The sequence below is a fragment of the Pteropus vampyrus genome, unplaced genomic scaffold (genome assembly GCF_000151845.1).
Source record: "Pteropus vampyrus isolate Shadow unplaced genomic scaffold, Pvam_2.0 Scaffold576, whole genome shotgun sequence".
Lineage (NCBI taxonomy): Eukaryota > Metazoa > Chordata > Mammalia > Chiroptera > Pteropodidae > Pteropus > Pteropus vampyrus.
In genome coordinates this window covers 252,424-267,579 of record NW_011889357.1, presented here as the reverse complement: position 1 = coordinate 267,579, position 15,156 = coordinate 252,424, and the positions used below count along the sequence as shown (strand labels likewise).

General features: G+C 48.6%; 1 protein-coding gene across 1 annotated transcript in view; it reads right to left on the bottom strand.

Moving 5' to 3' along the window:
• LOC105308431 (ryanodine receptor 2-like) overlaps positions 1 to 15,156 on the bottom strand; it is a 123,503-nt gene that overhangs the window by 56,897 nt on the left and 51,450 nt on the right. Inside the window, exons 8-11 of the mRNA XM_011384404.1 lie at positions 14,174 to 14,269; positions 3,758 to 3,876; positions 3,274 to 3,407; positions 1,633 to 1,874 (exon numbers count right to left, since the gene is read on the bottom strand). Coding sequence (XP_011382706.1) covers positions 1,633 to 1,874; positions 3,274 to 3,407; positions 3,758 to 3,876; positions 14,174 to 14,269 — 591 coding nt within the window. The remainder of the gene's footprint in view (positions 1 to 1,632; positions 1,875 to 3,273; positions 3,408 to 3,757; positions 3,877 to 14,173; positions 14,270 to 15,156) is intronic.

Here is a 15,156-nt window from a genome sequence, read left to right as displayed (position 1 = left end):
ACTCCAAGTCTGATGGGTCTTCCCGGGTTGCTGTTCTTGGTCTTTGTTGTTTAGGAAAATTTTACGATGCGAACAGATATTGTGACTAGTGTCGGACCAGCACCGAACACTTGTGTGTGTCAGGCCCACGGGTCAGATGAAATGGCCAAAACACAGCTTCCTCTCTTCAAGACTACTGGGCACTGAATAAAGGAAATCTTGGTAAGTACTACTTTTAGATACGATTACATGGAGCGCTTTTATTTATAAGCTCATGAGCATAAACTCTTAGGTTTAATTCAATTTAATTTTTAAATGTCTTTTCCTAAGCCATCAGACCTACACGGCACTAATAAATGATTATCGTGTGTATCCAATAAGAGACAAAGTTCAGCTTTTTATAATATAAGGTAACTTTCTGTGCTTTCTATATACTAAATGTGTTGCAAAATAATCTAAGAACTAAACTCTAAATGCAGCTTTATGAACACAAGCTTACGTCTACAGAATCCAGGTGAATTCCAACAACTAAAACATCTATGTAATCAAAAGCTAACTTTTAAATGGAGCCAACCAAAATGCACCTCTTCATAAATCAGATAAGAGTATTTATTAGTTTTTTAATATATATTTCTTGTTTTTAACATATACTTAACCATCAAAGCTGAGAGGCAGTAGCTGGTGAAATTAACTATACATTTACTTTTAAAGTTCCGTATTCTGAAACAGTGCCATGTGAATATGAACCAGCTACTCATAGTACAAATTACCGGATCCTGGCATTACATTATCGGCCAGGAGGTAGAACTTGGCCTATTTCTTCCAATTATTTTCCAGGTTGTGTTTGGTTCTTCTTTACACGGGAAGCTAAAGCATGGCACATACCAACTGACTTAAGTAGGAAACAAATAAGTTTTTGTGGTTGATTCGTGACTCAAAACGCCACTTTTTAAATACAGATGGCCCCCTTGTCTAATGTGCCCCTTCCCACGCTTCAGTTACCCATGGTCAACCATGGTCGGAAAAGATGAAACGAAAAATTCTAGAATTAAACAATTCACGTTTTAAATTGTGTGCCATTCTGAGCAACATGACAAAATCTCACACCCTCCCGCTCCATCCTGCTGGGTGCATGGACTGTCCCTTTGTAACCGCGTGCTCCCCGCCTGTGAGTCCCTTAGGAGCCCTCTCGGTGATCAGACAGACTGCCACGCCTGTGTCCAAGCCGCCCTTACTTCACTTAATAACAGCCCCGAAACACAAGAGCAGCGATGCTGGCAAAGCGGATGTGCCAACGAGAGGCCGTCAGTGCCTGCCGTGAGTGGAAAGGTGCGTGTACAGGAAGAAGCGGGCCATGCCGGGTTTGGCAGTGTCTGGGGTCTCAAGCATCGCTGGGGGTCTGGGACCGTGCCCCCTGCAGGCACAGGGGATGACTGACTGCACACTGTACTTTGAAAATGTACTGTAACTGTAAGTTGTCCTTATCCCCTAACGAAATTTTGCTTTTTACTTAACATTCGTTTATCATTTCGAAGTTAATTTTGTGAATAATAAATATATCTGGGGTAAGCCGCACCAATAGCTTTCGGATATGTACAGCAAGGGCGAAGATGTCCATCAAAAACGCTGCCAAAGAAACCGGTCAGTGCCCACCTGCCCAGAGGTGCAGGCCGTCGAACCCGTAGGAAAAGAGGTCGTCTCCCACGCCGCTGCCGCCCGCCTCCTCGCCGCCTCCGGGGTAGGGCGAGAAGCCCTCCGTGGACGCCCAGCCCACGCGCAGGTGAGTCGCTTCGGCTGTCACGAACGGCTCGGTGTGGTCCACCATCAGTTCATAGTACCATTTCTTATACTGGGCAGACCCTTCGCTCACGCCCAGAAAAATATTGGGCCTCATGCTTTAAAGAGACAGAAATGTACATGAAAAATTTCGAACGGACTTTTCCGTTTTAATGTCAATCTCACTGTTTTGAACCTTAGTCCTGTTCTTCTAAGATGCAATCTGTTAAATACGTGTTTCGTTAAGCACTACGAAATGATCGGGACGATCACAGAGGCAGCATGCGGTGCCAGCCAGCCTGACAGCCAACACCACAGAGTGGCGTCCGCTCACCTGGCAGTGTCTGTCACTCAGGGGGCTAACGTCATTTTCCCTTAATTGCTCTTCAGCATGTTTTATTAACCTCATTTAAAGAGAGACAGTATAGTCGGCCCTTAGATTTAATAGAGCTATTATAAACCCAGGACACATACGTATCTTCCTAGGCTGAGCTCTGTGCCACGTGGGGCATGAGGCTGGAGTGTCGTGTTGTTAGTGAAGGTGACTAATCAGCTTTATTGCTCTCTCTGTGCCTCGCTGTGAACAGAAGAACTTCTGGCTGGTTGTATTTCACTGCATTTCACATGGGGACTTGTACCCTACACTAATACTAGGGATGAGAGGTGGTCTCAGCAACTACTGCTCATGAATGGCAGGTCTGTCCTATAGAGAATCATGAAGGAAGTCTTAAATCAATCCTATTTAAAAAACACAATACCAAAATACACGCCAAACCCTACATTTTTGTTTCAAACAGTAAGGTAGCAGTCCCTAAACAGCTGCTAGCGACGGTATATCAAAGTGATGACCATCACACATAGTATTTTCTTAACTGCAGCTGCACATTATTACTACTGTTATCATCATCGTCATCATCATCTCGTGTAAGGAAGGCAGTGTGGTGTGAACTCAGATTCTGGAGTTAGATCTGAGGTCCATTTCCGGTTCCCACATTTTCATCTGTATACAGTGGGCACAGAGAAAGCACTTGCACAGTGGCTGGCACCCAGTACTCAACGAACGTCTGATACCTGGGAAGGTAGATCCACCTAGGAATGCAATTTTATTATTTGTGGAATTTAATGATATCTTGGACATTCTAATTCAATTTTTATTATAGATCATGGGAACTCAAGATTGGTATTGAAAGGCAGAGTTTCGGTTATATTCTAAGAAGGTGTAAAACATAATTCTACCCAACTGTGTCCCTGGCACCTGCTCCTGAAAGCCAACGAGAATCCAGCTACTGAAGAATGAGAAACGAAGGCTCCCACGTATCCGTCTGCGGTAAATGCGTATATCTCTGGATTCACCTATTCCTATTATCTTGGCTGATTGGTAGAAAAAAATTCTTATACTATTAACTGGAGAAATACATAAAAGACCTTAGTTAAACAAACAGACCACCAGATGCCTTAGTTAGCACATCGATTACTTCGTGAGGCCACCAGTCTGGTGACAGTGTCATATGAACCAACCTGCTGACGTGGTTCACCAGGCGTGTCTGCAGTAACAGATCTCTTCCTGGCAGGAGATTGTCACAGATGAGATGCTGGTTGGAACGGACTGCTACTCCGTGGCAAACGCAGAGAGAGCATAAGACGTCCAGAACCTGAGAAGAGAAACCACTGTTGGCTGAGTCTCCCTCCTCAGATTCGAGTATCAGCGGTGCTTGTCACAAACACAAACACGCTTCCTCCTCCAGGTGCCCCTGATCTAATCGTGCGGACAGGTCAGCGATGTGTCGACCTATTTCCCAGCTGTCCTCCATACACAGACTGAGAACTGCTCGTTCTCAACAGGGACGCCGCGAATAAACACTAAACGATATTACCCGATCATAATGAAGAGATGAAAATCTCCCATGAAAAATTTGGCATACCTTTTAAAAGTTATCTTATTTTAAAAATAGATTTTAAATTATTCCAGAATTCGTTCACGGCAACAAAAGGGTTCACTTACCTTGTGATTTCTTCCGTGCTTGTCTAAAAGTGAAATAATGGATTTAATGTGTCCTTCTTTAATAATATTTAGAGCTTCTGGACTTTCTACTAACACACAGTGCAAAACTTCAAGAATTCCTAGGGACAGAAAGAGGGAAGAGACAATTAACCAGTCTACGGCGAGCAGCGTCTTCTCTTTTCTCCGTGTGTTCATTCAGTCCAGCATATAATTATCATGCGCTCACCGCCTTTGTTCAGGGCACTGTGATGAGGGCAGGTGGTGTTTGGGAGAGGGGACGGATAACCAAAGACGATGAAATCACGGTTAATGAGGAAGAGTCAGACAGTCCAGTGAGGAAAAGGCCAAGGTAAGGTGCTCGGCTCAGTAAGCAGGTGAGCCCCGCCCGGGAGGGGCACGAGAGACCGCCACACTGAGGGCGGCCTTGGGGAACGAGCTCAGGCAGGACCTTTCCAGACGGCCATGAAGGGCAGGCAGGGCCAGTGAAGTCATGAGTGGGGGCCACACCCGCTGCCCTCTGTACGTGTGAGCTGGGATTTTTTTTTTTCCAGATCCCACACATAAATAAAATCATACAGCATTTGTCTTTCCCTGGGGCTATAATGTACGGCATTGTGATTATATGTAATATTGTACATTTGAAAGTGGCTAAGAGAGTACATCTTAAAAGTTCTCATCATAAGAAGAAAAAATGTGTAACTGTGTGAAGTGATAGATGTTAACTAGACTTATTGTGGTGATCATCTCACACCTGATAATAATATAATGTTATACCTCAATTATACCTCAACTTGAAAAATGAGAATGGGAACATAACAAAGATAAGAGAAAATTCAAATAATTAAAATATTATTTTGCTTCAATTTGTACAAAAGAAATTTTTAAACCTGAAAAAATCTTTAGAAAGAACCAGAACACAGTAGAACTCAATGTCCGTTTCCAAGTTATTCTGCCTTAAATCTCAATTCCTCATCAATTCACGCAACCTCAGTCCTCAGTACTGACAACAAACGAGCAGTAATATTCCTGCCTCTCCTCTACACAGTACATAACGACAATGAACTTGTAACCTATCAACAATTCCACAGAAGCCTAACCTTCTGTCATACTTCGCCTAAGTTACATGAACTTATTTTCACTGTCAGGGCTGAGTGGCATGTGAACCTGGGCTGTTCTCCAGGTGCTGGCCCGTTGCCGCGTGCTCGGCCTTGGTAAGGAGGCACAGCAAGCCCTTGGGCTGACCATCCCGGACTGCTATTAAATAGCACTTTCTGTCTTCCAGACGGTCATCTAGAATGTCTCCAAGTGCCTCCGACACAACCTTTCCAAGACCAAACACGTTACCCCTTTTTGGTACATGTACATGTCAAGTTGCTTCTCCGGTCCACCGTCCCGCCGTGGCCTCAAGCTAAAAGCCCCAGATTATTTTTGAACCCTCTTCCACTGGCTCATTTTCCCAAGCTAGTCATTAAACTTCCTGAATTCTGCGTCCTAACTGATCTGCGAAATTCGTCCTCTCCTTTCACCGACCAACCTATGACGTCCCCACTTCTCGTCTCACCCCGTTTTCTGTCATCAAGGACAGTGGCCCGGTCTGCTTTTTACGGAGACTTATATATCTGTTACTTGGCCCCCAAACTGTAGGAGTTTCCTCTGGGATCAAAGTTGACTGCTTTATTTTTTATTCATGGGTCACGCCCAGGGCTGTCCAAGGTCGGACAAAATTTGGTCCGGGTCTACCCGGGACCACTGGACAAAGCCACAGAGCAGAGGCGCAGTGTTCGGTCTGCCTCGGCCACCGGGAGGCTCTGGCCGGGGGATTTCACCCCACACCACGTAGGCACGAGTCTCCCAGTGAATCTCGTACATCTGAGAGAAGGGACGAACAGAGTCAGACTGGCGGCCACTCGGGCAGAGGCGGCCGCTGTGGAGGCAGCGCAAGCCATGATGCTCATGCCCCCATGATGGTCACAGGAAAAAAGGAACAACGCTGCCTTAGAAAGCAAAGCCAGCCCCCGGGGCGTTCTCTCGCCTCTGGTTACACAGTTTGGCAAAAATAAAACAAAATTAAAATAATCCCAGCCCACCGAGGTGTTGTGGGCTTAGATGCACCTAGTTCTCAGCGCCTGAGGGACCCCTGGGTGGGATTCGGCTTTGAGAGAAGAGAAGGCTCTTCCCGCCTCTGCAGCCAGCGGGAGGAACGGCCCGGACAGCTCGGGCGGGGCGCGGGGCCTCCGAGGACAGCTTCCACAGGGAGACCGCAGTCCCGCCGGAGGTGAGCCGACCAGGGTGTGTCTCCTGGGTGCTAACTGGCGTGCCTCACACTGCCCCCTAGTGAAGGAAACCGGAACCGCGGAGTCCACTGCAGGACCGCGAGTGAACTCAGAGGTACCGGGAACTCCAAATCACTCAAGACGTGGGCTGCTTTTTTTCCCTCCCTACCCAGAGCTTAAAATTCATGGAACTCTTTGGTCTGATCTTATTATTACTACTATCCCCGTGGCTCACTGAAGGCATGAGGAAATAAGAAAATCTGTAGTTTAGCCCTGGGATCTTAAATCTACACGATGTGAAGAACAAGGGAAAAGGCCGGGGGTGAACACACTGAGAAACGACTGAGAAGAACGCGGAGCACGTGGAACAAACAGGCCGAAGCTGCTTCGGCGGTGGCAGGACGCTCCCGGACGCCGGAACGCGCCCGCGGTGGACTGGCACCGTTTCGGAAGAGGGACTGGCGCCCTTGACAGTGACAAGCCTTAATAAGGAAAGGCAGTAGTACGAGGTGCTATTATCATTCGTGGTGTTACGCGGTGGTCACGCACGTGCACTCAAGCTCACGTGCCCAGGTTTGAGTCCTTGCAGATTGTAGGCGAGTTATTTAAACCCTCCGTGCTCCAGTATCTCCGTTTCTAAAATGCCAGTAATAACGGACCAGCCCTGGGGCTGCTGTGAGGAGCGACATGTGCACAGCAGTGCGACACAGTGTCTGCTACTAGTTTATGGCTGTAACGAAATGAGACCAAAGACAAGTGACATGAAAAAGGATCGATAGGGAAACATTACATTATGCTTCTTTTTAAACAGAGATTAAAAATTAAGAGAAGGCAGAGAAACGTTGAATGAAGAACACTGATGAGAGAAAATTCAGTAAAAATACTGATCGATCAGCATGAAGACGTGAAATCGAGGTTAGTTATTAAGATTAGTTAAGCTGGCTCATGCAGGAGGAAAGAAACCGATCTCTTAGTACTTGTGCTAGAAGTGAGTGATACGGTTAAAAGAGTAACGATGGAAAACGATTATGAAATCAATCGATTATCACAAAGCACTAAATGTTTTTTTCTCAAATATGAGATAGTTGGTTTTGTTTTTGTTTTTTTCATTTCAAGAACCATTTTCTAGAAATGCAATTTGCCATCTATGCCCCACACACAGGCTTCCAGAAAAGCCTTCTGAAGAGGACAAGGATTTTGGATAACTCAGCAACTTCGACCACTTTTTCACTCAGAAAGTCAGCCCGGTTCCCTTGGGCTTCACTTTGGGGGACTTCTTTTCCCACTTTTCACATTGCTGGCAAAATACATCAAAATACGGGAAGTTCCCCCAATTCAGGTCCACTCTCTGTCCTCTCTCTCCCCAGCCACGACGTGCTGCTTTGCTGAGGCGGGAAGGAGGTGGACGGCAGCACGCTAACGTCTCCGGCGTCACCGCATGGGACCGATCTGGGACCCGTCTCAACTACCTATTAAATCTGTAACCTTTAGATACTAATGCATGATTTCAAACATTTAGAGTGAACATCTTTGAAAAATGTATTCTCTATTTCCCACCTTCTTGACCTGTCGGCACTGAACATAATTCACATCTTGATGACCCAGGACCATGATTAAAATGCCAGCCACTTGATATGCTAGAGACAGAACGATGGGGCTGGATGTGGGTGACAGGCTCAAACAGGGGCTGACTCCAACAGCTTTCTCAAAAGAGTTTCTTCAAAAAGTCTCCCACGCCATTGTGACTGTGACTCAGGGTGTCTCCTGCGGTTCAGGTGCAGAGTCCCCTGGGTGCCCCGCAGCTGACTCCCCGGTGCCCTGCGGCTGGCTTTCGGGGTTCCCATGGCTGGCTTTCGGGGATCCCGCAGCAGGCTTTAGGGGGTCCCGCAGCTGGCCTTCAGGGGTCACATGGCTGGCTTTAGGGGGTCCCGCAGCTGGCTTTTGGCAAAACCAAAACCTCTGAACCCACAGCTCAGCGGCCGTCTCCAAGCCTTTCTCCCGGAAAACTGCCTCCTCCTCTGTTGCCACCTGTGTTGTGTGATGTGTTGGGGTCACTCACAGAGGTTAGCTGTGGCTTCTGCGTCACCGGCAGTGGGTCTCAGACGTTCTGTGAGCACACACGCTCTCACTCGATCACTCACACCTGAGTAGATGCGGAGCGGGGAGCTTCCCACAAACACGGTTCTGGGACAACTCGCTCCACAGGCTACGAGTTTTCTCCTTCAAAGATGATGGCTGCTCCATCTTTGGAAGCATTAAACTACTGTATTTCCAGGTACCAGAAGCTGCGCGGTGTGTGAGCAGAGCTCTGGCGAGTGAAGGCCAGGTAAAGCCACCGTCTTCTGCTCGTGCCCGGAGGGAGCTTCACTCACGTCTCATACCGAGAGTGTGAGGAGATGGCAGCGATGCCCCCAAGGAAGGCCACTGTCGTCACCACGGAACTGGGGGACACGCCACACAAACGGGGAACACACTACACAAACACTGACTCAGAAAAGCTGTGCAGCCTGAGCAGCTGGCTGTTGTCAGTCACCGGCTTCTTGAAATGCTCTTTGGGCACATGCTAAAAACCCGGCCTTCAGAAACCTATTGAGTCCAGCAGCTGCACGCGCACATACGAACTTGTCTTCTCAGTCACATTTGACCCAGAGGCACAGCCACACATGAAGCCGGGGACGATGTCTGATTTACGCTTCTCCCCTGAAGAACTTCATAGTGGCTGTTCTTGGAAGCTGGTCGGACACTCTACTGAAGCTTATGCACCGGTGATGCTGATGCTGCTCGACTTCGATGATGCAGAATGTGTTAAAACAAATGAGGAAAGACCCTGCCGCTCCATTCCCGAGCCCGTCCATCACACGACGAGGTGAGCAGTTAGCCGGGCGGCAGGCGCTGCCAGGGCCCGGCCCGCACCCACGCCCTTTCCGTCCAGGGAACGCCGCCCGACTTCCGACCGCCAGCTCCCACGTCACTTTGCTGACGCTTGCTGTGACCACCGCGGCAGCTGGAGGGGCCCCTGGGAGCAGCACCACCAACGGTAGAAAGAAGCTGGTTGTCAACACGCTGCCCCGATGGTCTATGGTTTCCCAGAATTCACAAAGGACAACTCCCCGGTTACCAGGCGGTGACGCGCTTATCAACGCAGCCTCGCGGGCCCCCTCTCAGCAGCTCTACTCACTGGCCACACAGACAGGCCCTTCGAGCTGTCTCTCAAGGTCTCTGCTTCAGGGAAGCGGTCCGATGAACTCACCCTCTTGCTGACTTCTTTCTTGTCTTCGCGTTATTTAAACCCTCCGTGCTCCAGTATCTCCGTTTCTAAAATGCCAGTAATAACGGACCAGCCCTGGGGCTGCTGTGAGGAGCGACATGTGCACAGCAGTGCGACACAGTGTCTGCTACTAGTTTATGGCTGTAACGAAATGAGACCAAAGACAAGTGACATGAAAAAGGATCGATAGGGAAACATTACATTATGCTTCTTTTTAAACAGAGATTAAAAATTAAGAGAAGGCAGAGAAACGTTGAATGAAGAACACTGATGAGAGAAAATTCAGTAAAAATACTGATCGATCAGCATGAAGACGTGAAATCGAGGTTAGTTATTAAGATTAGTTAAGCTGGCTCATGCAGGAGGAAAGAAACCGATCTCTTAGTACTTGTGCTAGAAGTGAGTGATACGGTTAAAAGAGTAACGATGGAAAACGATTATGAAATCAATCGATTATCACAAAGCACTAAATGTTTTTTTCTCAAATATGAGATAGTTGGTTTTGTTTTTGTTTTTTTCATTTCAAGAACCATTTTCTAGAAATGCAATTTGCCATCTATGCCCCACACACAGGCTTCCAGAAAAGCCTTCTGAAGAGGACAAGGATTTTGGATAACTCAGCAACTTCGACCACTTTTTCACTCAGAAAGTCAGCCCGGTTCCCTTGGGCTTCACTTTGGGGGACTTCTTTTCCCACTTTTCACATTGCTGGCAAAATACATCAAAATACGGGAAGTTCCCCCAATTCAGGTCCACTCTCTGTCCTCTCTCTCCCCAGCCACGACGTGCTGCTTTGCTGAGGCGGGAAGGAGGTGGACGGCAGCACGCTAACGTCTCCGGCGTCACCGCATGGGACCGATCTGGGACCCGTCTCAACTACCTATTAAATCTGTAACCTTTAGATACTAATGCATGATTTCAAACATTTAGAGTGAACATCTTTGAAAAATGTATTCTCTATTTCCCACCTTCTTGACCTGTCGGCACTGAACATAATTCACATCTTGATGACCCAGGACCATGATTAAAATGCCAGCCACTTGATATGCTAGAGACAGAACGATGGGGCTGGATGTGGGTGACAGGCTCAAACAGGGGCTGACTCCAACAGCTTTCTCAAAAGAGTTTCTTCAAAAAGTCTCCCACGCCATTGTGACTGTGACTCAGGGTGTCTCCTGCGGTTCAGGTGCAGAGTCCCCTGGGTGCCCCGCAGCTGACTCCCCGGTGCCCTGCGGCTGGCTTTCGGGGTTCCCATGGCTGGCTTTCGGGGATCCCGCAGCAGGCTTTAGGGGGTCCCGCAGCTGGCCTTCAGGGGTCACATGGCTGGCTTTAGGGGGTCCCGCAGCTGGCTTTTGGCAAAACCAAAACCTCTGAACCCACAGCTCAGCGGCCGTCTCCAAGCCTTTCTCCCGGAAAACTGCCTCCTCCTCTGTTGCCACCTGTGTTGTGTGATGTGTTGGGGTCACTCACAGAGGTTAGCTGTGGCTTCTGCGTCACCGGCAGTGGGTCTCAGACGTTCTGTGAGCACACACGCTCTCACTCGATCACTCACACCTGAGTAGATGCGGAGCGGGGAGCTTCCCACAAACACGGTTCTGGGACAACTCGCTCCACAGGCTACGAGTTTTCTCCTTCAAAGATGATGGCTGCTCCATCTTTGGAAGCATTAAACTACTGTATTTCCAGGTACCAGAAGCTGCGCGGTGTGTGAGCAGAGCTCTGGCGAGTGAAGGCCAGGTAAAGCCACCGTCTTCTGCTCGTGCCCGGAGGGAGCTTCACTCACGTCTCATACCGAGAGTGTGAGGAGATGGCAGCGATGCCCCCAAGGAAGGCCACTGTCGTCACCACGGAACTGGGGGACACGCCACACAAACGGGGAACACACTACACAAACACTGACTCAGAAAAGCTGTGCAGCCTGAGCAGCTGGCTGTTGTCAGTCACCGGCTTCTTGAAATGCTCTTTGGGCACATGCTAAAAACCCGGCCTTCAGAAACCTATTGAGTCCAGCAGCTGCACGCGCACATACGAACTTGTCTTCTCAGTCACATTTGACCCAGAGGCACAGCCACACATGAAGCCGGGGACGATGTCTGATTTACGCTTCTCCCCTGAAGAACTTCATAGTGGCTGTTCTTGGAAGCTGGTCGGACACTCTACTGAAGCTTATGCACCGGTGATGCTGATGCTGCTCGACTTCGATGATGCAGAATGTGTTAAAACAAATGAGGAAAGACCCTGCCGCTCCATTCCCGAGCCCGTCCATCACACGACGAGGTGAGCAGTTAGCCGGGCGGCAGGCGCTGCCAGGGCCCGGCCCGCACCCACGCCCTTTCCGTCCAGGGAACGCCGCCCGACTTCCGACCGCCAGCTCCCACGTCACTTTGCTGACGCTTGCTGTGACCACCGCGGCAGCTGGAGGGGCCCCTGGGAGCAGCACCACCAACGGTAGAAAGAAGCTGGTTGTCAACACGCTGCCCCGATGGTCTATGGTTTCCCAGAATTCACAAAGGACAACTCCCCGGTTACCAGGCGGTGACGCGCTTATCAACGCAGCCTTGCGGGCCCCCTCTCAGCAGCTCTACTCACTGGCCACACAGACAGGCCCTTCGAGCTTTCTCTCAAGGTCTCTGCTTCAGGGAAGCGGTCCGATGAACTCACCCTCTTGCTGACTTCTTTCATGTCTTCATCAGATTTCTATTTACGTTTGCGGAAATTTACTCTGACTTTTGTCTGCTGACCTTTTCGGAAGGACATCTAGAGCCGGCAGAGGCCCCTGCTCTGCTGTGCGGCTCACAGAGAGGCACACGGAGCGCAGTCGTGAGCGAGGCACTGACACGCAGAGCACGCGTGTGGCCAGCGGTCGGCGGTGGACAGAAGGTGAGGGGACGCGCTCCGTACGCGACAGTGCCCGAGGGAAATCAAGGTACGTATGTTCGTACGTGACATGCAAATAATACATGAGTCCATATTGCAAATAAGCTGATTTATGCGCATGAGCTTATTATCGGTACTGTCTCTAAAAACTAAGCACCATCCTACTTCCTCTAGGAAGTGTGTTTGCTAAAAGCATAAATGTAACTACAGTAGAGAAACCGTTTAGTGAAAAAGACTTTAGATAATTAAAATCTAGGAGGCTACCAGGCACCGTGAAGACCTCACGCCTGATGTAAGGGTTTTCGTCTTGGCTTTCGATTAATTCTAGCATCTCAGATCAGTCACTCAAATGTTCCGTGCCTCGGCATCCCTTCCTCTAAAGTCAGAGCGTTAGGTTAAGCATTCTCTAAGGGTCCTTCCCACCTGACGGTCACGTGCTTTCTGCACGAGCACAGGGCTTCTGGAGGAAGCAGAAGTGCCCCCAGCCCACAGCCCGACCGGGAAAAGGTGCCGGCCAACAGCGCTGCATGCGGCAGAGCCTGTGCCGGACCAAACTCGGGACCGAACCCACGGGATCCACCTGGCCGGGCAGGCGAGGCTCGGCCGCTCCCACGACCCTCCTCCTCTGGGCTCTTTAAGTGGGGCGGCCGATGGGTCAGCGTGGACGCTCTGCCTGGAACTCCTCTCCCTTCCCGGGTCCTCCCAGGCCAGGAGACGGGATCGGCACACTCCTCCGCACCTCGTGGATCCTGCCGACAATCCTGGACACTTTGACCCACGGACACATCCAGTTTTGCAATCACTACCGTTACCAGTTACCACTGACTGGATCGCTTTCTCCCAGGAGTTCTTCGGTTTTCTCCTCAGTCGATACATCCTGTCATCTCATGCATGTCGTGATGCTCTGAGCCCACATCTTAGAAACCTTGTACCTTTCATCTCCACAAACTCCTTCTCTACTTTATTTCTGCCACCCAACAATCCAGCAACATCTCAGCTCTCATTGTAACTCAAATTTCTCTTCCCCTTAAATCTAAAAACCCTGAAATTTTGCTCTGCGACTTAAAATGACCTTTTGACTACAACTACCTGTTCTTCTATCTCCCTATTCATTCTACTCCAACGAGCCTGTCCCCGAATGGGACTTCATCATGGAAAAGTCATGGGATTCTTTCTGCACTGACGGGCATTGTCTTAAGCGAGTTCAAACATTCATTCCTCATTCATCATTCATCCGACAAATGCTATGAAGCATCTACTCGGCACCAGAAAGCATGACAGATACAGAGAGCACCGAGAATGGAATCGGGCCCCTACCTTCCAGTTCCTCCTCGTGCAGGAGACTGAGGGAACCATGAATGGCATAAAGGGCATGAGAGCCACAGAAGGGCCACTACTGAAGCACCGTGCGAACGGGTCTGGGAGCCACTGAGACCACCTGCGGCACTGGGGAGGTCAGGCCGACCCGGGAACTGCCCGGAAGTCTCGGCAACACCAAATACGAGTAACACACATGCCAGAGACAGATGTATCAGGTGCACGGCCGACGACTAGTTTACTATAGCGGACTGTTTGTTAGTATTGACTAAATCCCTTTAAAATAAAATATCGTGCTGTCTCATTTGGAAAACTAAAAGATCGTTTAAATCTTTCCAAATTATCGTTTGACCGCAAATTAAAAACGGGAATTCTGAACCAACCCTGTGCTTGTATAGTGCATTAGGAGTAACTGGTTTGGGGCAGAACGGGGATTCTGGCTCTGTGGCGGCTTTGGGGACTTCACTTTCTTTAAAAATGGAAATGAACAAGATCCTGTTAGGTTGCTTTTCAGAAAGAACAATAAAAATACCGATAACATTATCATTAAGAAAAATTGTCTAACCTGTTAAAAGGAAAATATTCATATCACACTGAACCTCAGAGTTTGTTGTTCTGTCTTAACATAAAATAGAAGAAAACAGGAATAACATACCACACAAGGAGATAATGAAAACATACCGGAAGAAGCTTCCAGCCTTTCCAATCGGCTGATCAGCCAGTCGAGGGAGCCAGAAAACTGAGCACAGTTTTTACGATTTCCTCTAATTAGAGCCGCTGCAAAAGAAAAAGCAGATTTCACACTTATGTGATTTTCTAGTTCAAAATGCAAGGTAAAGTAATAGTAGCCCTAAAATGCTGCATCGAAAACAGACACCTTTGCTTTATGTCTAAAACACAAACAAATGCACATACACACGAAACTGAGACATCAGAAAAAGAATTGTCATGTTTTAATGGGGACTGAAAACGCCGGTCATTCGAAGAAGTGTATTTGGAGGCAGTGACAGTTCACATGGGGAGGTAATAACGAAGGATAATGGGGAAACCAGTGTCCTGGGAGGTCCCTGGCTTGGGATCCAATTCCCGTTGCTTTTAATTAGCTGTGAGACTAAATTATTTAATTTCCCTAGAGCTCAGTTTTCTCACCTACGGAATGAAGTTAAGAACACATCGGCTTTCCCGAAAATGTAGCACAAAATCTTGGGAGATGCAACCAGGGACTGTAACAGCCGTACGGACAGACATGATTACGTGGTGCCGGGGAGAAGGCGGAGAGCCGAAGGCTCACGAGCAAGCGGAAACCTTTTCGCTTTTCTGCGTCTCCGTTTCCCACTCCGAGATTCGCATGCGCGTGGGGGTGGAGTCTCCTCCTCCCATTCTGCTTACCCTAAAGGCTGCCTACACTTCTTTAACTGAAGAACCCATTTTATGTGAAATTCCACATGACCTTATGACCTCTCTCAACCCAATGTGTACGCTCAATAGAAAACTGAGTGTTTCAAAATCATTCGATCTTTTCAAAATAAATCTGATAAATCTTTTACGTCAATGCTACTCTTACGCTCATAAGATTGTACAGAAATGGTACAGCTGTTCACAGAGGGCTGGGGGGATTTTCGTATGATATGCTATTTAGCCACAGAGGCATCACTGTTTGAAGC